This window comes from Uloborus diversus, chromosome 4 (genome assembly GCF_026930045.1).
Source record: "Uloborus diversus isolate 005 chromosome 4, Udiv.v.3.1, whole genome shotgun sequence".
Lineage (NCBI taxonomy): Eukaryota > Metazoa > Arthropoda > Arachnida > Araneae > Uloboridae > Uloborus > Uloborus diversus.
This window is the reverse complement of record NC_072734.1, coordinates 68,901,875-68,925,548: the sequence shown is the minus strand read 5'-3', so window position 1 is coordinate 68,925,548 and position 23,674 is coordinate 68,901,875. Positions and strand designations below refer to the sequence as shown.

The following is a 23,674-nucleotide window of genomic DNA, read 5'->3' as shown; positions in this document are numbered from 1 at the left end:
CCCCCCCCACACACACACAAACACACATGTCTACATACATACACACACTCGTGATTGCGAAAAACATAATTTGAATTCAAGATGTCCAAGTTCAAATTAATTTTTTTTTTTAAATCTTTCAATCAATATTTTTTTGTTTGGATTGGGAAAATAAATAAAACAAGCAAACAAACACAAGTCCTAACACACTACTTTGGTTTTTCATATCAAGAAACACAGAAGGTGCTCAATGTGAAAAAATTCTTAAGTACAGAAACAAATTTTATTGCTCTTTGGCTTGCAAATACAAAGTGCTATAGTTCAAGAACTTAGAGTTTTTGGACATATCACAATGAAGGTTTGTTCATTTTGTTCAGGTACACAAACTGGAACTTATACTCAATCATTTTTAGAACATATATATACAAGGAAAGAAGCATCAAAATGGACCCAAGGAAATTGTTTAGCTGCCTTTTGTCAATGCTCAAGTTTATTTTTAGTTTGGCACTATTTAACTGGCAATGAATGCTTTATAAAGTACAAAAAACTATCCTAATTTTAAATAAATTAACACAAAATGCTTGAACCAAATAATGACATTCAGTACATAGGACAATTTGATCAACCTTGACCAAGTGATGTAACAAAATGTACAAAATAATAAAGTACATAAACATATTGCTTCTGTTACAAACACAATTTCTACAACATTTTTCATATGTAAGCTGTTTTTTTTTTTCTTTCAATTACTGATTTTCATAAATGTACTAATTTGAACAATTTTATACTCATACACAATTACCTTTTCAACGCACTTAATATTTTACATGGAAGATTTTTACCAAAATGATGATGCTTGTTTTTTGGGAAGCAACAGTTCTTTACAAGAATCTGAATTTTTTTTGTGTAAATTAAATGATCTTCCAGGGAAATGTATACTCCTCCTCTTCAGTGTTTTGATTAAATGTTTGCTTCCAGGTATTGTTTCAGTCTTCCTTACATTATGCCTGCAATACAAATGGAGCAATAAAATCAGGACCAATTGGATTGTTGCAAAATTTTATTGAAGTATGAATAATCATGATATTACTAATATGTTAGACCAGGGGTTCCCAAACGTTTCTGACTCATGGCACCCTTTGAAGAGTTAGAATTTTCTCATGGCACCCCAGTGTATACAGTCGAACCTCCATATATTGAACTTCCACACATCGAAATTTTCTATATATCGAAATCCCAACAAATTTCTATGTTCATTACATAGAAAAATTGTTTCTATATATCGAAAAAATCTCTATATATCGAAGTTTTTTTTCGAAACATTCGTAGGTTTTATTTTCCACTTTAGACTTGTTGGGTGTGTAGATAGGGTCCTTGTTTCATTCTAGAGTTCTTACATTCCCTCAAGTTTATTTCAAATGTTAGTTGCAACCAGTAACACTGTAAAATCAGTTTCAAGTTATCCCTTTTGTCTGTTGATTATCATTCCTAGTATTTTTAGTTTCAGTAAAAATCATTCAAGTTAAGTAGATTCATTTTTTACTTTTCTCTCGATTACATTGTCAAAACGAAAATCCACTAATGTGGCAGTTCAAGTTGAATTACCGAAGATTGAAGGTGTATGAAGGCGCAAAAATGTAATTTCTGTTAAATTTTTAATTATTAACTTTCGTTTATTCCGATGCTCATTTAAATTAGAAATTGGGGTTTCATGCACGAAAATTAGTTTTAATTTTAATGTTTTAGGATATTTTTATGATAAAATAAGATCGTTTCTATGTATCAAAATTTCTATATATCGAATTTTTTTGCGGCAATTTGCTACTTCGATATATGGAGGTCCGACTGTATCTATTATATACAACTGCAAAAAAATGCTGATACGTGGGCACTTGGTGACACCCCTTGCTTCTCTCTGAGACATCCACTTTGGAAACCACTGCGTTCGACAAAAAATAGAAACAAAATCTATACAGATGTGTTCTGAACATAGATTCAAGGCTAAGTCAGCAGCGGCCCTAGGTTTTGTGGGGAGCTGGGCAAAGACTATTTGCTGGGCCCTTGTCAAACTTTTTGTGGGGTTCCATAATTAAAAGTAATAATGATTGTATTAATTACAGGGATATCCACCGCAAGAGTGATGTTATCCCCCCCCCCCCCACCCCCCAGAAATGACACCCCTCAAAAAAGTGGGAAAATGTCTCTAGAACAGCTCCTTAAGATTTCAATGACTCAGTTTTAGTCATTCCTCCCGCTAAGTCTATGCAAATAAAACAGATCATATATGTGTGAACATATGTTCCCTATACAAATCCATAGTTTATGTCAGATCTCAATCAAATTTGGCAGAGAGGTACTTGGGCACCCGAGAAGAAATGTAGGGAAGTTTTCAAATGCCAAAAAAGTACCAAACCACTCAAATTTCAATTTTAGGTCCGGAAAATGGCATTAAATGGCTCTTTCTACCCAAAACAATTATTTGATTATTTTTTTATTTCAGTCTCATTTGAGAGCCTGCAAAAAATATTATTGAAGTAGATTTACTTCCTTTGAATTTCAAAAAAAAAAAAAAAAAAACCGTGCCTGTAAAATCACCAGGAGAGAAGTTATAAGCATTTTTAAGTCAAAGGGCATCAATATTAAATGGAACATTTATTGTCTGCTTCGAGCTCAGTTTTAATTAATGAGTAAAATCACTGAGAAGAAAGAGCTGTTGCCATTTTTTTCTTGACTGAGAACAAATAAATTTCCTACCTTTGTTTTGAGTTTTTCTCTGTAATCGGGGGGACTCAAAATTCTTCCTTTTTGGTTATTTTTCCGTGATCTGTTGGGACATTTTACAGATTTTTTTTTTTTTTTTTCAAGCCTGATCGTTGAATATGCGTCATTTGACATAACTTTTACATTTGAGGTAGACTGTGCAAAGCCATGCAGGACCCTATACTGCTATGATAAGCACAAAAGTTGTATCTGCAGCCGAGTTCAAAATGAGACATTGACATTTAAAATTTTGTGACTCCATGCTTTTGAATCACACACAAATGCAACATTTTACAGAATTTTTTTTAAATATTTCTCATTAACAAAGGACTATAAAACATCGTGTTTAGGTGAAACAAGTGAAAGAACCATCTAGTGACTGTTACTCAATTTCAGTAGAAACTGCAGATACGACTTTTGTGCTTAGCACAGCAGCATAGTACTCTGAATTCATTTTCATGTGATAAAGATCTTCAATTCATCTACAACGTTAAAATTCTTATAAAATTGAAAAGAAGTGCAGGAGCCAAGCTCCTTGGAGCTCCCATACAAATTAAGCCCTGCATAGACTTGAAATGAATATAGTTCAGGTTTAGCATAGTTAATTCACATATACTATGGAAATATTTTTTCTTGAACTAAACAAAATACAATGTAACTTGCAAAAGGGGAAAAAAAGATCAATAATTTAACAAGAGCAAAAGAAAGCAGCATAAAAAGTAACAAAAAATTAACTTGGGACAAGAGGTTTATTTCTTTTAAATCTTATTTCAAACCACATCATTAGGAAATTTTTAATGATCATTCAGAGTTAATGTATAATTCTGTGTTTGTTAAATTATGGATATTTTGTATAGTTCAAGTAAAAATATTCTCATAGTATGTGAATTAACTATGCTTCTGCAAAGATGTAATAAATGAATTAATATATTTTTAGTAACACATTATTAGTTTAGAAAATATCATTTTTAAGTACAGACCATTATGCTCTACGGTCTCCTTTTTTAATGTAAAAAGTTTTTTGAGCATCAAGGTAAGGAAGGAACAGTCATTCTGACTGCTGTGAATACTTTGTATTTTTTAGTAACATACCAATGCAAATTGTAAAAACTAATACAGTACAAGAGAATATAAGTAAAGCCACGGCAGCCTCCATGGCTCTGAAGTAGAAGCTTAGCTTCAAATGCCAGAGGTCGCGGGTTCAATTCCTACTGGATCCCAGGGTGTTATTTCCTCTTTTTGTGCGATAAACCTTTCTAGAGCTATCTTACATGTAAATAAATAAGTTTAACCTATTGAGGAAATGGCACCCCTCTTTATAGTTATTATTATACAGGGTGTTCCATTTTAACCTGCAAGACCTTTGTTTTCGCAACTGTTAGTCCTAGATGCATACTTCCAATTGCAAAAATGTTCAAAATCAATTGCAGAGTTAAGATATTGCAAGTTTGAAGTGAAAATAACCGTCCAATCAAAAAGTGACCAGGTGTCAGCGCCTCGTAACTGTCAATGTCTGATGACATGGGTGTTAATGGGCGAGAGTTTAAAATGGACTCAATTTGCAAAATGATGGTTTCCAATTCCTCATAATTAAATCTCAGGTTCCCAATAGATCTTATTAAATGGTGTTTTACACTCTTTACACCTGCTTCCCACAATCCCCCAAAATGAGGTGACCTGGGAGGAATAAATTTCCACTCGATACCTTCAGAAGTTATAAAAGCTGAGAACTCATTATCTGGAGCTATTACTAATTTCGACCATCTTTTAAGCTCTGATTTAGCAACTACCATATTTGTGGCATTATCTGAATAGATTTTAGCCGGCTTTCCTCTTCTAGCGATGAAACGCTTCAATGTTGCGATCAATGCATCCAAAGTTAGATCACTTAAGACCTCGAGATGGATTGCTTTTGTCGAGAAACATATAAAAAAAAACATAAATCTTATTCAATGTTCCTTTACATTGGTTTTTGTAAGTCGCATAGAAGGGCCCGCACAGATCTATTCCAGCGCAATTAAAGGCAAAAGTCCCTGATACTCGATCTTTCGGCAAATCTGCCATAATTTGAGAACTTAAAAGGGGTTTATTTCTAAAGCATGTAATGCAGGAATGTACTGCTTTTCTAGTCAAGTCTCAACCATCCAATGGCCAGAATTTTAATCGAACTACATTCAATAGCCCTTGTGGTCCAACGTGAAGAAACTTTAAATGATAAGTAAAAAATATTTTCTTAGTTAATTTACACTTCTTAGGCAATATAATAGGGCATTTTTGTTCATAAGGAATGTCTGCTCTTAACAACCTTCCACCTACTCTCACTATTTCCTTTTTATCCACAAATGGCTTTAAATTACTTAACCCTTCGACGGTTTTCTTGTCAAGAGCTTTCTGAGCGTCTCGAATCAAATGATGCTCCGTGATTCTAAATTCTTCAACACAGATTCTACCTGAACAACACTGACGTCTTTTTAAATTTTTTATGAATTGTAATACATAACACAAAATACGCACAGTTTTATAATAGTTTTTACTGCAGTTCAATACATCGTCCAGCACTGATGAGCTTGCTGCAATAATCATTGTAGTATTACTAGACTCTTTTGCAGGAATCTTAATTTCACGGTAAAACTGTTCATTATCGGATTGAACTTCAGTGAATTTAGATACACTTGTTGAAGATTCAACATCTTGAACTAGAAATTGTTTAACATTCCACCACCGGTTGCTACATATTAGATCCTGTGTTTTGCATCCTCTTGAAATTAAGTCTGCGGGATTTTCTGCTGATTTAACATATCCCCACTGTTTTACATTAATAAGAGATTGAATAGTTGACACTCTTGAAGCTATAAATGTTTTTAATTCAGACGGTGATTTCAGAATCCATGAAAGAACAATTGTACTGTCAGAATAGTAGTACACTGAAGAACGGGGTACTTTTAGAGCTGACATAACTTTATGCATTAGTTTTGCCAAAAGTGTTGCACCACAAAGTTCCAGTCTTGGAATTGTCAAGGTCTTTATGGGCGCCACACGGCTCTTACTACATAGTAAATAGGAGGCAAGTTTACCAGAATGGCTTTGACTCACGGCATAAATTAAGTCACCATCGGCAACTTCTGATGCATCCAAAAAACCCTTAAGAATTAAAACTCCAAAATCCTCACTTAATACAAATCTACTGATCTTTATCTCATTAATCAACTCTAGGGACTCCCGAAATTCTTTCCACTCTTTCAGTTTATCTTCAGGTAACTTATCATCCCACAGAGATTTCAAAGCCCAAAGTTTCTGCATAAATACCTTGGCGACCGTAACTATAGGACCTAAGAGACCTAAAGGGTCAAATATACGTGCAATTACTGAAAGCACCTCTCTTTTCATAAACTGGTTTTGTTCTGTCATTGATAAGTGAAATTTCAAAGTGTCGCTCTTTGGATCCCATATGAGACCTAATGCTTTAGTTTCTTCAACACAGCTAAAGTTGTAACTCTCAGAAGTTCCCACGATTTCTAGTAAACTTGAATCATTACTACACCACTTGTGAAATGCCATACCACATGTCTCAAATAATTGTACTAACTCACTTTGCAAAGTTTTAGCTGATTCTATATCTCCTGAACCAGTTAGGACATCGTCCATGTACAAATTGTTTTGAATAGCCAACGATGCCATAGGAAACTCTTTTTGACCATCTAATGCTAGTTGTTTTAAATACCTCATAGCTAGGTATGGAGCGCTCGTAGTTCCGTACGTTACCGTACCAAGGTTGTATACTTTCACCGGTTCACTAGAGGAATCCTTCCATAAAATACGTTGTAAATTGTGTTGACTAGGATTAATGAGAATCATCCTGTACATTTTTATGACATCAGCTGTAAAAGCAAACCGATGCATTCTAAATCACAAAATAATTGAAAATAATTCATCCTGAATCACCCCACCGTTTATTTGAATAGAATTTAAGGACTCCCCAGTTGATGTAGGTTGCGAAGCATTGAACACAACCCTCATCTTTCTAGAATTTTTCTCAGGGCGAAAGACACCTAAATGTGGTATATAATAAGTTATCCCTGTTTCTTCTACCTCTTTGATCTCCTGCATGTGTCCTAAATCCCTATATTCTCTCATGAACTCAGTGTACAGTGCCATTTGCACAGGGTCTTTTTCAAGACATCTGTATAGATAATTTAGTTTTCTAAGGGCAATACTTTTTGATTCTCCCAAACACTGAGAGTCTTTTTTGAAAGGCATTTGCACAACGAACTTACCAGTCTCGTTTCTTCTATAAGTTTCTGTAAAATTTTGATCACATTTAAATTCGCCAGAATTTTTTAGAAATGACCTTTCATCCACTTCTTCTAATTCCCAGAACTTTTGTAGTTCATCATTTAAATTTTCCGCTTGACTAATTAGCCCACAATGAACTCTATTCTCCTCATGATCTTTAACACTTCCTCCAACTATATAACCAAATACCGAATTTTGTAAAATTAAATTTGAATTTTGAATATATATCTTCCCTGATAACAGCAGCTCAAAAAACACTTCATTACCTAACAACATTGAACTTTTTCCCGGTTTATTAAAATCTTGATTTGCTACATTAATATCAAAAGGAAAATTTAGTTTATTTATTGGGACATATTTAGAAGGGGTCAGGGGCGGCAAATAGGGGGTGCGAGAGGGGGCGGTTGCACCCCCAAAATTTTCACTAAGAATAATATAAAATGGTAAAATTCAATTTAGATAACTTAGAAAATCTTTTGCCTGAATTTTCAGAACAGAAAACCTGATGGAGGATAAGTGTTTGCCTTAACTAAAGAAATAATCTCTTCATATGGGTTAAATATTTCAAAATTGAGTAATCTATGTTATGATGGTGCATCTTGCATGAGATACCCGTACAGTGTAGAGACTGTGCAATTTTTACGCATAATTGTCATTTTACATAAATTTTTATGCTCATATTATAACTTAATGTTCAGCTAGTAAGTGTTCATTGATGCCATGTACTAGAAATACATTTTAGCAACTCGGTGTATCATATGCTTTCATGGAAACTTTTTGTAAAGATATGCTATTTTTGAAAAACATCTCACATCAAAAAATACTTTCACATCAACAAATGTATCTTGAGGCTCTTTACTTGACAATCTCTAAGTGACACAAGATGGTCTTCAAGAGTTATAAAAGCCCCCTGGAAGAATTACTGGAAAGCGACCTTTTCATTGATAAAAAATTTGATGTCATTTAAATATGTATGCTTTTGTCTGAATTTTTTATTTACTTTATTTATACGGCGGAGCGTTTTTTTTTTTTTTTTGATAAATGCTACTCTATCATAAAAATTTTAATTCTTTAATCCTAATTCTTGGATTGACAGTTGAAACTCTTAGTAATTTTCGCATTAATGCATACTTGAACCAGGTGTGGAACTTTGTGACAGAACTTTTCGTAACAGTTTTTAATGTATGCCAATGTGGAAGAGGTGACAAAACCCAGATGAAGTTTTAGTCAAAATATTAAATCAATATTTTGAATAAACTGATCAATTCAGTTTCTCAAGAAATTGAGACAGGATTTAATGAGTTATATTTATTATTGGTCTTAACTTCAATATTATGTAAGTCGGTTATAGAAAGTGAAAAAGAAAATACTACACTTATAAGTAATAGCATGAGGGAAGAGGAATTGTTTCGTGAATTGTGACTATACTTTTTAATGATACAAAATAAATACTAACCTATTTAAAAAGCTTTCTTGGTTATTTTAAAGAGAGGAATCTAAAGGAAATGTGCTTTTTTTGACATAACTTTCTTGCTTCCATTGTTTTTTGACTGTTTCAATCAAGTCAGTCATTTGAAAGATGACTTTCGTGATTAAATTGAAAAAAAACGATGTAAATAAAGCACAAATTTAGACGAAACTAAAGCATGTAGCTATTTCAAGGCTACAATAATGAAGCCTCTTCATTGGTGTAAAAAACTACGCACACAACCAGAAAGTTGTAGGAGAACTGAACGTCAACCAATTTTGACTTTTGTGTCTTGGGAGGTTAGAGAATTTCTTTCCAAGCGCAATGAGGCAAAGCAAGCCCTTCCTCTTTAGCTATACTGGCAATAAATTAAGTCATTGGATATTGATTAACTATAGTTACAAAATTTTCTGTTCTTCCCGACTCTAAAAATAGCAGATTAAAACTTTACTAAAAAATAAAAATTAGTACCGAGATATTTTGTGAGATAACTTATAACAAAATAAATTTAAAGCTTCGGTCGAAAAAATTTTAATTGTTCTTTACAAACCTAATTATTCTTAACATTAAAACCATTTAATTATCAGTTCTTGTTAACCAATATGTATTTTATACCGTACTGAGGAAATTCATGTTCAAGAAACTCGACCCCCCCCCCACAAACGAAATGCTGAAATATCGCCCCTGGAAGGGGTTATATTTGTTATTTTCGATGTAATCAGAAAATTTAGTTCTTTTGAAAAGCTTCTGCTCTTATTCTCTATCGTATCGCTTGTCTTCCACTTAATATTTACAGATGTTCCACCTACGCCATTAAGTGATAGGTTTATCTTTTTCTTTGGTGTACGTAATAAATCTGCCAATTCATTAGTGATCAAGTTGCACATGGAACCTCCGTCGAGAATCGCCCTAGCAGAAATCATTTCCCCTTGAATATTCTGAACATAAACAACTGCAGTAGAAAGTAAGACTGTTGACTCAGACACAACATTATTTAAGACTATCGTTTCGTTGTTTTCAGTTTTAAAGGGAATCGCCAAGGTATTCAGTTGACTAACGTGCTCAACTATTTCACTTTTTGCTTGAGTAATATTCGAATCCCTTTTTTGGTTCATCGAACCAACATTCGATGATTGAAAATCTGTTTCATATTGAGCAGTTCTATTACCCTGATCCCCATAACATAATGTTGTGTGGTGTTTTTTCTTACATTTTAAACACGAATAATTATATTGACAATTTTTTTGTGAATGGTTTGGAAGCATACAATTAAAACAAAGTTTAAATTTCTTAACAATAACTCTTTCTTTTATCGGCAATTTCTGATATTTTGAACACTTACACGTAACATGATTATCCATTTCACATATAATACACTTATGAAGTTTTCCCTCTTTTGATTCTGCCACAATTGATAAAACTCTGGGAGAATTGTTGCGTTTTACATTCATATTTGAGGCGTTAAGTGTTCTTGCGTGGTTTTTCAAAAAATCCGTTAACTCATTTACTGACGGTAATTCATCTTTTTTAAAATTTCTTTCCCACCACATTTTAGTATTTGAATCTAATTTCTGACTGAAAACGTAGCCAAGAAAAACAGACGAAACACCTTCTATGTTTTGGTTTAAAATTTTGAGTGATCTTAAACACTCACTTGCGATATCTATTAAACTCAAAACTGCGTTTTGATTCTCATTTTGAATACTAAGAATGCTCATAAAACGTTTTAAATGTGCGTACACCTGTTTGCGATTATTCGAATAGCATTCTTCTAACAGTGACCACGCTAATTGATAATTCGCATCTACTATAGATATCGACTGAATAATGCGTAAAGCATCACCTTTAAGAGAGGATTTTAGGTATTGTAATTTTATTCCCTTTGACAACTCCTTATTTGAATGAATAGTTGCATTGAAAATATCTCTAAATAAAAGCCATTCATGTAAACTCTCAGAAAATACAGGCAATGATATTTTTGGCAATCTCACGGTGGTGCTCTGGTTTGAAACAGAGACTGGTTGTTTCGAATCATTTTCGCGTTTGATTCGGTTTAAATTGAAATCAATATCATCCCTAATATCATAAATCTGTTCTTGTTCTGATGAATAAATTTCTATTTCATCGTCTTTGCAATTAGTAAAAAGATAATCAAAACACTCGTTTAACTCATCAATAATGGATGCAAGTTTCTGTTCACAAATATTGACATCTTTAAAATCACAACCTTCTTGTAATTTCGTAGCAAGTTTGGTTAACTGGGCCTTTTGGACTCGTTTCTTTGCCAGCGCGTGTTTTAATGCAGTAATTGGCATGTTTAGACAATTATATCCCTAATCTCAAAGCAGGTAGCACTATTGACTCAAAAAACACTAATTATTATAAATTATCCAGAAATAAGTTGCGTAACAACATTACCATTCGGATTCTCTTGAACTGTAAGCACAAAGTTGCGACGCAATTCGGCAAACTCAAACCGAAGTCACTCGAAGATCACACAGCACATAATGAACTTAGAATATTTAACTACTATTCTCGTAATTATCCATAGATCTAGTCCTCCTGGCTCGTAAAGGACCAAAAAACAGGGCTCATACTCAATTTGGATAAAAAAATTCCATGATTTTTCCAAGACTTCTTCATGACTTCATAAAAATTTTCATGACCTTATTACACGAAGAGAATAGTATCATTTAATGTGAAACTTGCCAATTTTCGGAAATAGGCTTTAGAAAAACTTTTACGTGAATGCCAATACCTCATTGGAGCACTTACTTGTGAATGAAAAAATATCAGTGCACATTGCAGAAACAAATAAATTATTCTTGTTTGTATTTAGCATATATATCCAAGTAAAGTAAAAATATAGTGAAATGTAATACACTGATGTTTAAATGTCCAATAAATGTTTAATAAATAAGGCAGAATAGTAATAATGTGACAAAAATTGAATGAGTAATTATTACTAAGTTTCCAATAATGAATTCACTTCATAAAAACATTGCCCTTTGGTGACAATAGTGCACAAATCACCCATGTAACTTGACCGTATATTTGTTCATTTAAGGAAAGCTACGTTTTTCAGTAAATTCATTTTTCTAAACCAGATATTTCAGCTGGCCACAATAATCAGTTTTGCGAGCTGTATATTGGGCATCACTGTTTTAAATATTATAATTCCCCTATTTTCATGTTCTATTGCCTGACTAAAGTCTTCAATTTCTAAAGCCTTCAACATATTGAGATAAACTCTGATGAAATTATTAATGAATTTTTACAAGTAGTTGAAACAAACTCGGATGCATTTTAATTGCACTTTTTGAGGGGGCATGGAAAAATCAAGAACGTACATGTCTACTGCTACTACAGAATATAAAATATAAGAAGTGCTGAAAATGATGGTGAATTCAAAATTAGTGATGCCTCAGTAGTAAAATCACATTATGAAAATCAACGAGCAGCTGTTACAGAAGCGGATGAAATTGGATTTCAAAACTCGGATTTGTTTTTGATATTGTTCAATTTACATGCAATATTACTAAATCACTCAATATTTCCAGCGCTCTTTTAGCTATTGTTAATTTCTTACTGCCCAAGAGATTTTTCCATGAATTGAAATCAATTTCCATGACATTTAATGAAAATATTAATTTTCCATGACTTTTCCAGGTCTGAAATTTGTTTATTTTTTTTTCCATGACTTTCCAGGATTTCCATGACCCGTATGAACCCTGCCTTGACTTTTGATCGCACAACTGTCAAGTTTTTTGTGTCAGTAATTAGTACAGTAAAAATAGGGGTCGGACCCAAACATCCAAAAAAAAGTTAAACCTGGTGCAAATTGTTTATTACCCTCCCAATAAGAACAGGTAAAAAATCCCACCACATTGTGCGTTGGGTTTTAGAATGGGGGGCATCTAAAAATTGCTGTTTTGGATATTTTTCCAGAATTTTTAGAGTAAATTTAAAGTGAGAATATTATGTTTGACTAAATTTAAAAGCATGAAATTAAAGGTGTTGGACCTCGAAGAGGGATGACATACCCCACCAATGCTACAGAGCCCCCCTATTCCCGTAAAATGAAGCAGTACCCCTGAACCCCCCTCCATACATTTCAGATGGAAACATTATTTTATGCTAAGTTAAAGTTAGAAATCGAGTGTGTACATCTTCTAAGATATATGGTGCATCTCCTCTCAAAGCTACAGCACCCCCCCCCTACACCAAATAAAATAAATTCTCACCCCCCCCCCTTGATTTCTAGTAGAAGTATTATTTCATGCAAATCAAAAATGCATTAAATCAGAACTGTTCACCCCATAAGAACAGTAGCTCACCTCCCAAAACGAAATTATATACTAAAATATTATCTTTCCTCCCCCCACCTCCTCTAATGGTGCACATTTGATTAAATGGCCAGAAAAATTATGCTGAACTATTTTTTGCTTTCAAATGATTTCTCCTAAGCTTGTAACAAAAAGTCTTCGTTATCAAGATGTTTTTTGGAATCTAGATTCTCAGCAAAATCGTTATTGTTGCAGCTATATCTAACACAGTTTGAGCATATAATTGAGCATTTCAGTCCACTTTCAGACTTTTCAAACATTCACTATATCCAATGAACTCCACAGAGCAAGCACAAGATTTGAGACGCAGAAAGTCTTCTAGAGCAGAAGGCTTGGCTGTTGTAATAGGATGCAGATTATATTTCTGTGGTGCTTTCTTTGCACCCATCAAAAATGACACTAGCTTTCCCATACTTACAAATTACCTATATACTGCATTGCTGGCATATTTCCTTGAAGCTTACGGAACATTACCAAAAATATGATCAAGCAGGCATCTTCCATCTATTAAATATGAGGCAGTGAGAAGCAAAGGGATGCAAGTGGCAAAATTTAAAATTTGGAGATAACCAGTACAAATGGTTGGTGAACCTCTCTTCTATCCTGAGGCAAGAGATGGTACTAGTAGACCTGGTAGATACTTCTATACAGCATGATTTAGAAAAGAAAATCAATGAAAGCCTACCTAAGATTTTATCTTTAAAGGCGTTTTATTCAAAACTTGGAAAATGTCCACTTACATCCCTTTGCTTCTCACTGCCTCATATATGACACCAGCTGTTCGTTCTGTGATGGTGGATGAAACTTTTGCTTCAGATAATAGCACTTTAACGATACAAGATTTCTTTCCTTCTGAAACCAGATTCATCGAATACTGATGGAGGATCAGCGCATAACTCGTACCAGAAGTTTTTAACAATTTGTTATTCCATCTTTACTGTTCATACCATTCAGTGTAAAAGATGGTTTGGGCTTACACATCTTTACAGATAGTAACTACTCTCGTAACAGAAGCTAAAGACATATCTGTTTATCTCCTTTACAAAGAAATGCCACAAAATTGTGTTTCTTCAATATCCTTTGATGTTACTATCCGAACGTTAAAGGTCTCATCGCAACTCACCTTATCATCAGCGAGCAATACCACTACCAACTTAAGAGGGAAGAAACTTCTGGGGGCTTTAGAAACGGATTGTGATTTCCAAACTGGGAGACAAAAAGGTGTAAATATATAGCATTCTATTGTTGTGTTGCTCATTGCTCTCATCAAGACTTGTTCTATCGTTGAATCACAATAGGTTCTAGACCACCTGAATTTGGCACTGAGTTAGATCGTTGGATAGCTGATGTTTTAGCTGATTTTTGATGTGATCAAATTTTTTTTTATCGCATAATGTACTCAAAAGTTTGAGATAGTGTTGAAAGTATGTGTCCGCATATTTAGCATAACTCACATAACCAGCTGCGTAAAAGAGAGGTAGCTCAGTGTTTGCAAATGAGAACCCCCACGGACTTAGAGGGTGCAGAATTGCAGCATTGACAGTCTCACTATTGGCCATTTCAGTTTGTCCCCCCTTACGGTGATGGCAAAAGATTGTAGAATAGTTGAAGTTTGTTAATTAAGAAGAAGTAGGGAAACTTTGGTCAATTTGGACTTTTTTTATGCTGCACAGGAATTTTGTTTTCCAGCACTCTAAGCAATTTAATAACTCCAGTCACAAATAATTTGGTTACTGAGCTTGCTTAGATCTTTTAGAATTATCATTCTGACATCACCATATCATTGTGTGGCATTTTGTACTTCGGAAAAGTTTAAATCAGGGAAATTTTTTCATCAACTTCACTGAAATAGTTGATTTTAGAATGTAAATTCAGGGTTCCCCCCCCCCCCGAAAAAAAAAGCGATGGCGCACCCCTTAAGTGTGACGGAGCATCCATCCAGAATAAAAGCCCTCAAAAAAGCAAAAAATGCCCCTTGAAAAAACTGCCTTAAAAATTTCAATGACGCAAAGCTGCTCCATGAACTGGGGGAGGGGGTCCCCCCCCCCCGCCTGTGCACCCCAGTTAATTATAATTTTTTTCTGTGAGAGTTTATTATTTTACTATTATAGAGTGGTTTCTGCGAGGTTTGAGAATTTTTTTTAAGTAATAGAAATTATTTTTATTTAAATAAAGGATTATTTTGTCCCCCTCCCTTCCCCCCAAAACCCGACATGCAAAGTGCTAGGACTTTTTACCCCTTCTTGCTGGAAGGGTAAGAAGTAATTTGCAACAGGTTTCACCTTTTTTTTTCGGATGTTTGGGTTTGGCCATTTTTTGGCCTAATTTTACTGTACTATAGTTTTCAATGGAGATTATTTCTCTGAATATTAGTCAGGGAACCTGAGGTTTGTATAACAAGTTAAATTTTGTGTTTTTTGACTTACTTTTATTTTCACTTCAAACTTTCAATGTCTTAACTCTGCATCTGATTTTGAACATTTTTGCAATTGGAAGTATACATCTAGGACTAACGATTGCGAAAATACAGGTCTTGCAGGTAAACACGGAACACCCTGTTTATGAACATGACAACAACAAAACAAAAAAAAAACTTACTTACCTGAAAATGTAGTCTGGTTGCTCAACTTGCAAGCAAATTTTCATAGGCTTTTTGCCAAAGTCCAGATCTACTACCATGTCTAGAGCAGAACTTCCACCTAATGCGAAATCTACATGACTTTCTACAAAAGAGGTATCAACACGGCAAAATCCATTGACTAAGAGGGCACCACTGAAATTGAAAAAACAAAGCTTAATCTTTCATGGGTTTTTCCCTCTTAAAGGAACACAAAATTAATCATTTTACCTTCATAAAAATTGCATAGCATTAAGTTTACTGCGCTTTATTTATTTATTACACTCTAAATGATGGAAAAATTCAGAAGCTAAAATTCTTAATAACTAGAACAGTATACTGCCATGGGAAGGCAAAGCACAGGATCTGTAGAAATGAATTTTTGAGATATTTGAAGAAACATTGTCTTGGATTCCATACTAAAATAATGAGGAAATGCTGGATTTTTATGCTTTTCTCATCCTTTATTTTTAGCTAAAACCAAATAAGCAAGCTTGTACAGTAAAGTTAAAGAACAATAGATGACAATAATGCAAAAAAAAAATGCAGTTACTGCGTTTTTCCACGGCAGCATATGTGTGTGTGTGTATGTTGTTTGTTACATAATTCTACATTTTAACACAGATCTTCACCAAATTTGGTACAAAATTACTTTGGTGCTCACCGTTTCCATCCCTCAAAATTTAAAAAAGCGTCAAACTGTTTACATTTTATAGCCATAAAATTGCTTGTTGTCAATATTAGTCAATACGTTTAACATTTTAATGTTTGCTTTACTTAAAAACCTCTAAAAGCTGCAGGAGATAAAACTGGTTTAAAGTTTTTATGAAAAATAGAGTTGTGAAAATAATTACTTCTAATGTAACAAAATCCAAGACTCAGCTACACTTGAAATTCTTTTAACAGTCAGTGAGATAAAATATTTCATGGAAAAATAACATGATGGAGAATTTTCAGCAAATAAAATGCAATCTGCTTTTGCTATAATAGTCTTAAAGAAACTGTATACACAGTAAGTAATGGAAAAATAGATTAGCTGTAGAAAAACAAATAAAAGCTTTATTCTAAAGAACAAAACAAATATTTGTGTTCTTTGACCTAAATGAAATGAACAACTTAGTGATTTTCCATCAATTAACATGCATTTGCCATTTAATTATGAAATTTAAATATTATACGTAATGATTTTTTTCCCTTTTGGGTAGAATCATTTACTTTAACTTAAGTTTAGGCTGTTATTTTAGTGTATTCTTCTTTGGATTGACCTGAAACGTTTGGAACTGAGGCAGTAAATCCCATTTTTGTTAAATGCCTTGTCTTTGAAGACAAAACCTCAAGTAGTACTGTTTGACACATTTTTCACTTCTGAATTTTTCCTCCCTTCAAAAATGCTTGCAAGGAATGGAACAAGTAAAAGCCCAAGTGTTCAAGGATTGTGGAGTACGGTGAATGTGAAAATTTCCAAGTCTAGTTCTGGGGTTTCCTGGTAAGTTGTCAAAGAACGCGTGTGAGCTGGCAGCACACAATTCACTCTTTGGTCCTCAATGTGGCTGAACAAGTTGCATGGGACTCTGAAAACGGCTCTGTTTTTATATCTAGACCAGGAGAGGAGCAACCCCTGATCCAGTAACTCCAATAGTATTCAATTGGAATGGTAATTTGGAGTACCATGACATCTGACCCATGAAAGATTTAGCATACGCCATTCACTATTAGCAGGTGCAGAGGACCTTTGACCGGCTGACACCAAACCTGCGACCAATCCGTTAAGAGTCCAAACCTTACTGATCAGGTTCATGTAGTCTGGCATTGTTGTAATGCAGTATGATTAGCTTTCTGTTTAACAATGCTGGCCTTTTACCGTATTTCTCAAGCCAAGCCTCCTCAGATTTTGACTTATTCTGTTTTTAGCAAATGTTTTTGTGTGAAAAATGTTCAATAATAAAAAGATTAAAATTGAAGATATACCTTGAGTTCTTTACTCCATATAGACAAGGGATTATTCAAAAATGGATTACTGAATTACCATTAAGTTGGTAAGAAATCATAAACAACTAAACAACTATGAAAGCTTATGTCAGGCAGTAATTATTATTAAACATATTTAAAACATTTTCTTCCTCACCAACAACGGACAGAATTTTATGGCAGACCTAATATAAATGAATTATAGATTAACTTTGCTTATCTGAGAATGTGATTTATGTTCCGTGTGTGAATAAATTTTACTTTGCATTAGTTATACAATTTCAGTTAAGAATAAATCAAACTTTCAATAATTAAAGTATTCTTTTTTAACAGACAAATTTAAAAAATGAAAATCAATATAAATTAAAAATATGAAAATCAATATGAAATATAAACATTAAAAGACTAAAAAATGAAAAAAAAAATTGCAATTTACTGACAAAAAGTTTGGCTTTTGTTCAATGTCTTTAAGCTCACATCTTTTCGCACTGAAAAATGGATTCTTTGTAACCCCTAAACTCAAGCATGCAATTTGAGTCACAAATTTAGTGCTTTTAAATGATGTTTATAATTCTTATTGACTTCTTTTATGACTACTTTTATGACATTAATTTTCTTCTCCAGTCACTCAAGATAACTTGTGTTCTCCAGTGGATCTCTACTCATGTCGGAATTGAGGGAAATGAGTGTACAGATGCCCTAGCAAAGGAAGCACGTGACCAAGATCAACCTCTAACAGCCACCTTCACAGACGTGAATGCTGTTGCCAAGCAAAGGATCTATGATCAGCTTCTCAGCAAGGCAACAATCCACGATCTTCACTGTCCAAGAAACCTCTCTTCTACAATAGCTACGCTACGCACTGGACATTTCAAGGACATGAAGATATTACCAACTAATAATAAATCCTATCCCATCTGCAAACACTGTCCTCATTTACAAATCACCTCGGATCATGTTTTTAATTGTCAGGCCATTATTTGCTCCCTCCTCCAACTTGGAGCATCGCCAATTGAAATTCTGTACAGCCATTGGGCTACAGATTTAGCAGATCTTGTTATCAAGACTTTTGGAGGCATCTAAACCTTTCGCACTCTGCACATCATTAGACACAACAACAATAATTCTTATTTTCAGCACAAAGGTAATTATTTATTTTTCACGTTTTAGATAACAGAATTGAACATAAAATATACCCAAGAAAGAAGAATATGATTAAAACCGTATTCAGACCTGTTTTTAACTTTTGCATGAGCATTTTTATTCCACATTGATATTTCAACAGTGCCAGAAACATCAGCAGATAATGCTCCTTTCAGCATAAAGTCAACGCTAATTCCATTTTGTAGAACTATGGACTGCATTTGATCCATAATCAGGAAGTTTGCCTGGGATTTAAAAAGAAAAAGAAGCATGTTAACATAATTCATTACGAAGCTTGGTTATAAGATGATATCAAAATTTTTATTATTAAATAACACAACAAAGTTTTTTCTTTCTTTATGTGCATTGAAACATTTCCTAATAATAAGAAAATTCTACGGCATGATGAACTAAACATTTTGGAATCAGGGGTGGATCCAAAAAAAGGGGCGATTGTTCCAAGCAAAAATTTTCAGTTTTTTGTTTGGAAAAAAAAGGCTAAAGGGCTAATTAAACTGAACGTATTTAAAAACGGTTCATTGAAAGAGAGGAAGTTATGGAATAGTATGTAAGCCAATTCAAATACAGTTCTTGAATCCTTATATATACAAATCAAAAAATTTGAACTAGGTAATGGATCTGAAATACTGGTAAAAAGTTTTATTTTTTAACTCCTAATGTTTGGAACATGTTTAACTGTCATTTAAACTATTTTAATCACATAAACTTGATACCCTCCTATATTGTGGAAGATTTCAAGCAAAGTCAGTTATACATTACTTTGCTTCAGCCTGTTTGTATTCAACTTTATTCAGAGTTAAAACTTGAATTTCAACTTAGTTGAAAAGTTATAATCCAGTTAAATTGATATTTTTGAACACATTAAATTTCCCATAGAGTTATTCTATTTAAATACAAACTTTTTTTCTTTACAAGTGCATATGCATGAGTTATAAGATAAGGTCACCCCATTTTTAGGTCACTTTTACTAAGTATCAAGGCATGACCTTGTATTGAGGTCCGACTATATTTGTATAGATGTATAGAGAAGAAAAAATTCAATGATGTATGTGATGGATACTGTTGTTTTTTATGGCTAAAGGTGCAATAAGTTTCAGAAAGTGTTTACTTTCAAAACTAAGTTTGGACCAGAAAAGTTATAAGTTATAGTAAATGGATTTCAAAAAAGATAAGAAGGCAGGGAATTACAATACATTCATACAACTAGAGCACTGAAAGAAGAAAAATTTTAATTTATGAATAATTATGCACTTGATTTTTACCTGCAGGGCTGGTGTTGGCTCGCCACCAACTCCTGACCAAACTAAGCCCATCAACTCAGCGGTGCCGGTGAAAAATATATAAGGCCTCAAATGCACACCGAGAACAGATAATTGCATTCCAGCTGAATGTTCTTCAGGATTTTCTTTCTGTTCTTCATCGCTTAATCCAAAGCCTTCCACAAAAAGACCCAGCTAAAAACCAGGTAGATAAACAACTTTGAATATTTTATGAGAATTTTTAGTTAAAATGTACTTTGAGAGTTTATTAGCAATGCTCAGGAAAAAAATATTTGCTATTAATACTTGCAACACAAAAATTGACCACAAAATATTCAAGTTAACATTGTTCCTTTTCTATTGATCCTTTGTGACAAAAGACAGTTTCATGCACATTGATAAACTAGGAAATATCTAAAGAGAAATATCTATAATTAGCTTATGTTCTGCTTAAGGTTCTTGCAGAGTGAAAAAAATCCCTTAGTTTGAAAACTGATTTGATTTGAAAAGGTTTTAAGTTGATTTTTTTTTATTGACATTATTAATGTACCAGTTTTAAAGGGGTAATATTTTCATAGCTTATTCAAAGGCTCTAAAATCTCAATCATTTTGATCAAAATTCATTTTTGGAAAAATTTTGCAATGTAAAAAACACATACACTGGTTTTTGCTCAAAGGTTTGCTTTTCTTTTTATGCACAGATGAAGAGGCATATTTTTAACAGCCTCAAAACAGTAGTAGCTATGCCTTTAACTCTTCTTAATGTTTTTACTTGTACTCTTATAAATGTTGACTTATTTCACTCATATACACTGGCCTTTTGAGATTAATTATTTTAAAGTAAGAAATGTATGATAATACAGTTATTTCCTTTATTTTCCAACTAATATTATTTTTTATCAACTGTATTAAAGTGATGCATTAAAAGAATATCTCAGCAACTAATTGTTTCCCCAGTAGTAAATGTTATCTTCCTTCCCAATATTTAAAAATGAATTCATGAATTGTTTTGTTCGTCCATTTCTGCTAGTAACAAGTTTTCGGAAAATAATTCTAGTTGAAGAAAGCATTTGTCAATACTATCAAACAAATCAAAAATTCTTGGGAAATCTAAAAATGCTGAAGCTAAAATACTTATCAGGAACAGTAGATCTTTATTGGCTTTACAACCTTTTTTAGGCTTTATTTAAGCAGTAACTTGGAAGAAGCTTAGTTTCTAATCTTTGTCATCCAATAAGAGATTTTTTTTTAAATAATTTTTAGGTAAACATTCCCCCACCCCCCATCTAACATCCATTGGTTTTAATATCTTTTAAATTCTTATGATAAATAGGTAGTTCTAAGAAGATAAGAAATCCACTTCACTTTCTATGTATTTTTATTTGAACCGATGAAAAGATGAGACAGTTTCTGTATGTGTGTGGCTAAAGTGATGAAGTGGTTAGGCATTGACCTCTCATGCTCAGTGGAGGCAACCGCCCACCAACTTTTTATGGTTCATTTATTTATTTTATTTCCAATTTAGAAATTAAAACTAGAAATTATTTAAAAAAAAGCAGAAGTGTCAAAATTTTCAGATCACAATTCTTTGTTTTACTTTGTATACCTGTTTACGAAACATTATTTAGCACAAGCAGAAACTTTTAGCTTATGTATTCATTGTTTAGATATTAATCAATCAATTGTTGAACTTAATCAAGCCATACTTGCTTAATGAAATCATCACCAAGTGTTTGTGACATCTCAAAATACTTTGGGGTTTCTTCGGGGAAATTTTTGCGTACATAATTGATCAAATCTTAAGAAACCGGGAGCTTAGCTGTTAGGTTTGCATCAATTACCACTCATATGCTCCAAAAACCCGCCTTAGCAAAACTTAGTCCTTTTTTTTTCTTTAATTTTTTTTGCCCCCCCCCCCCCCCCCCCCCCAATTTTCATTCCGAATCGCCACTCTGCTAAGGCCCAAAGGAACAGGTTCAAACATGTCACTAGTGGGTGGGTCTTCAAATCAGTGTTTAATGTGTTGATGTAACTGAATTAGATTGACTTTTGAGACCCAAAAAATTAAGAAGTTTTTACAGTCAATATGTTTTAAATGAGAGTTACATTTTCATATGTTTTTGATTTTAGAAAGATGGTAATTAGAAACAGTTGAAATTAAAAATAAGGTACTTTTTTTGGATAATTCTACTTCACTAAACAAAATTTGAAACCATGGTAAGTACTTACTGATATTAAATGCAAATTTTCATGATTATTTTGCAAACCCAAGTCTAGACTTGTTCGTTTCAACATTCCAGCAGGACGCATTTCCATGTTTATACCATAAGTTACATTGACATCATGTGTTGCTGAGATGAAATGTAGCAATTAAATTATGAAATAGTTTCATATAAAAACATAGTAAAATATACTACAAAATAATATGTTTCCTAAAATATAACTCCCAACTAAAGAAATGTATGGCTTAAACATACACAGACACATGTTATACAAAAGTTAGGCCCGTGCCCAGATTTTCAAAGTGGGAGGGGTTTTAAAGCTTCTACATTCTTAACAAGGGGGGGAGGGGGTTCAAACCCTCAAACTTTAGTTTTGCGTTAAATTACCGACCCCAGTATGGCATTTATCCACAAGTAAAGAGTGCTGCCCTTCTCCCTCCCCCTCGAAAAGGATAATTCTGGCAGCACAAGTGACAGCAGTATTCCTTCATTTTACAGCTCTGTTTTGAACAAACCTTTTTTGTTTTTCTTTAAAATATCCTTGTTTGTTTCTTTTTAATTAAATATGTTTACTATGCAGTATATTGCAATAAAAATATTGAAAACTATCCACAAATTATTTTATAATGTACCATGTATATCAGGTTTTATATTCTGAAATAATGCTTAGTAAACTAAATAACTAAACAAGAAAGAGTTTATCACAATCAATGCATCTTCATAGCTGCAACATATACCAAATTCATAATGCTTTGTAATGACAAATCATTCAGCAGTTCTTCCACCATAGTTTTTCCAAAATATTAGTCCAGCTGGTAAAGCTCTAACAGTCGTAAATTGCAGAAAAACTTCAGAGAAAAATGGTTTTTTTTTTTTTTCAAAAGCGCTGAACACAAACTTTTACATTAGTTTTAATAAAAGAAAATTTAAACATTTTCTTCTGGTTTAGTTTTCCTCTAATGGGAGGAGTTTAACCCCTAAAAACCTCCCCTTGGACACCGCTCTGATGACCTGTCTACCTTGAATGTCGAATGGACAGAGAAAAGATTTGTAAAGACATGTTTAGAGACATGGAAGTTTGAATTTATATCTCGGTCCAGTAACTTATAATTTGTTCAATGCATACATTTTTAAATGAAACAAGTGAAAATGTTATATATGCAGTGAAATTAATTTAATACATTACAATAATTTACAATAATGTATAATTATTATACATAACTAAATAGAAAAATCTTTTAAATAAATTTTGATGATTGGCATTTTCTACTTGATCAGAAATACCGTTTAGTTTGGCAAAAGCAGTAAATTCTTAATGGTCAATTTATTTTTTCATTGAATTTTTATTCATTAAATATTTGAAATACTACTTCCTTTCATTCAGTGGCACACACAAGGGATCCAGGGGGTCCCGAACCCTCCCATAAGTCTTGCTTTTCTCCTGATTGATTATGATTCCATGTATTTTGTACGTAAAATAATCTCAGACAAAGGTAACAATAACTTCCGTTTTAATATGAGAAAATATAAAAATCTTATGCTAAAAGATTTTAAAAAATACTGTGCACTCTTCCTATAACGAATTGCCTATTAGAAGC

The 23,674-nt window shown here is 33.2% G+C and overlaps 1 protein-coding gene across 1 annotated transcript in view; it reads right to left on the bottom strand.

Moving 5' to 3' along the window:
* Positions 1-256: 256 nt before the first annotated feature.
* The window catches only part of LOC129221625 (microsomal triglyceride transfer protein large subunit-like), a 94,531-nt gene continuing 71,113 nt past the window's right edge, over positions 257-23,674 (bottom strand). The window contains exons 15-19 of the mRNA XM_054856149.1: positions 22,084-22,205; positions 19,858-20,049; positions 18,665-18,819; positions 15,449-15,619; positions 257-986 (exon numbers count right to left, since the gene is read on the bottom strand). Coding sequence (XP_054712124.1) covers positions 818-986; positions 15,449-15,619; positions 18,665-18,819; positions 19,858-20,049; positions 22,084-22,205 — 809 coding nt within the window. The 3' untranslated portion in view covers positions 257-817. The remainder of the gene's footprint in view (positions 987-15,448; positions 15,620-18,664; positions 18,820-19,857; positions 20,050-22,083; positions 22,206-23,674) is intronic.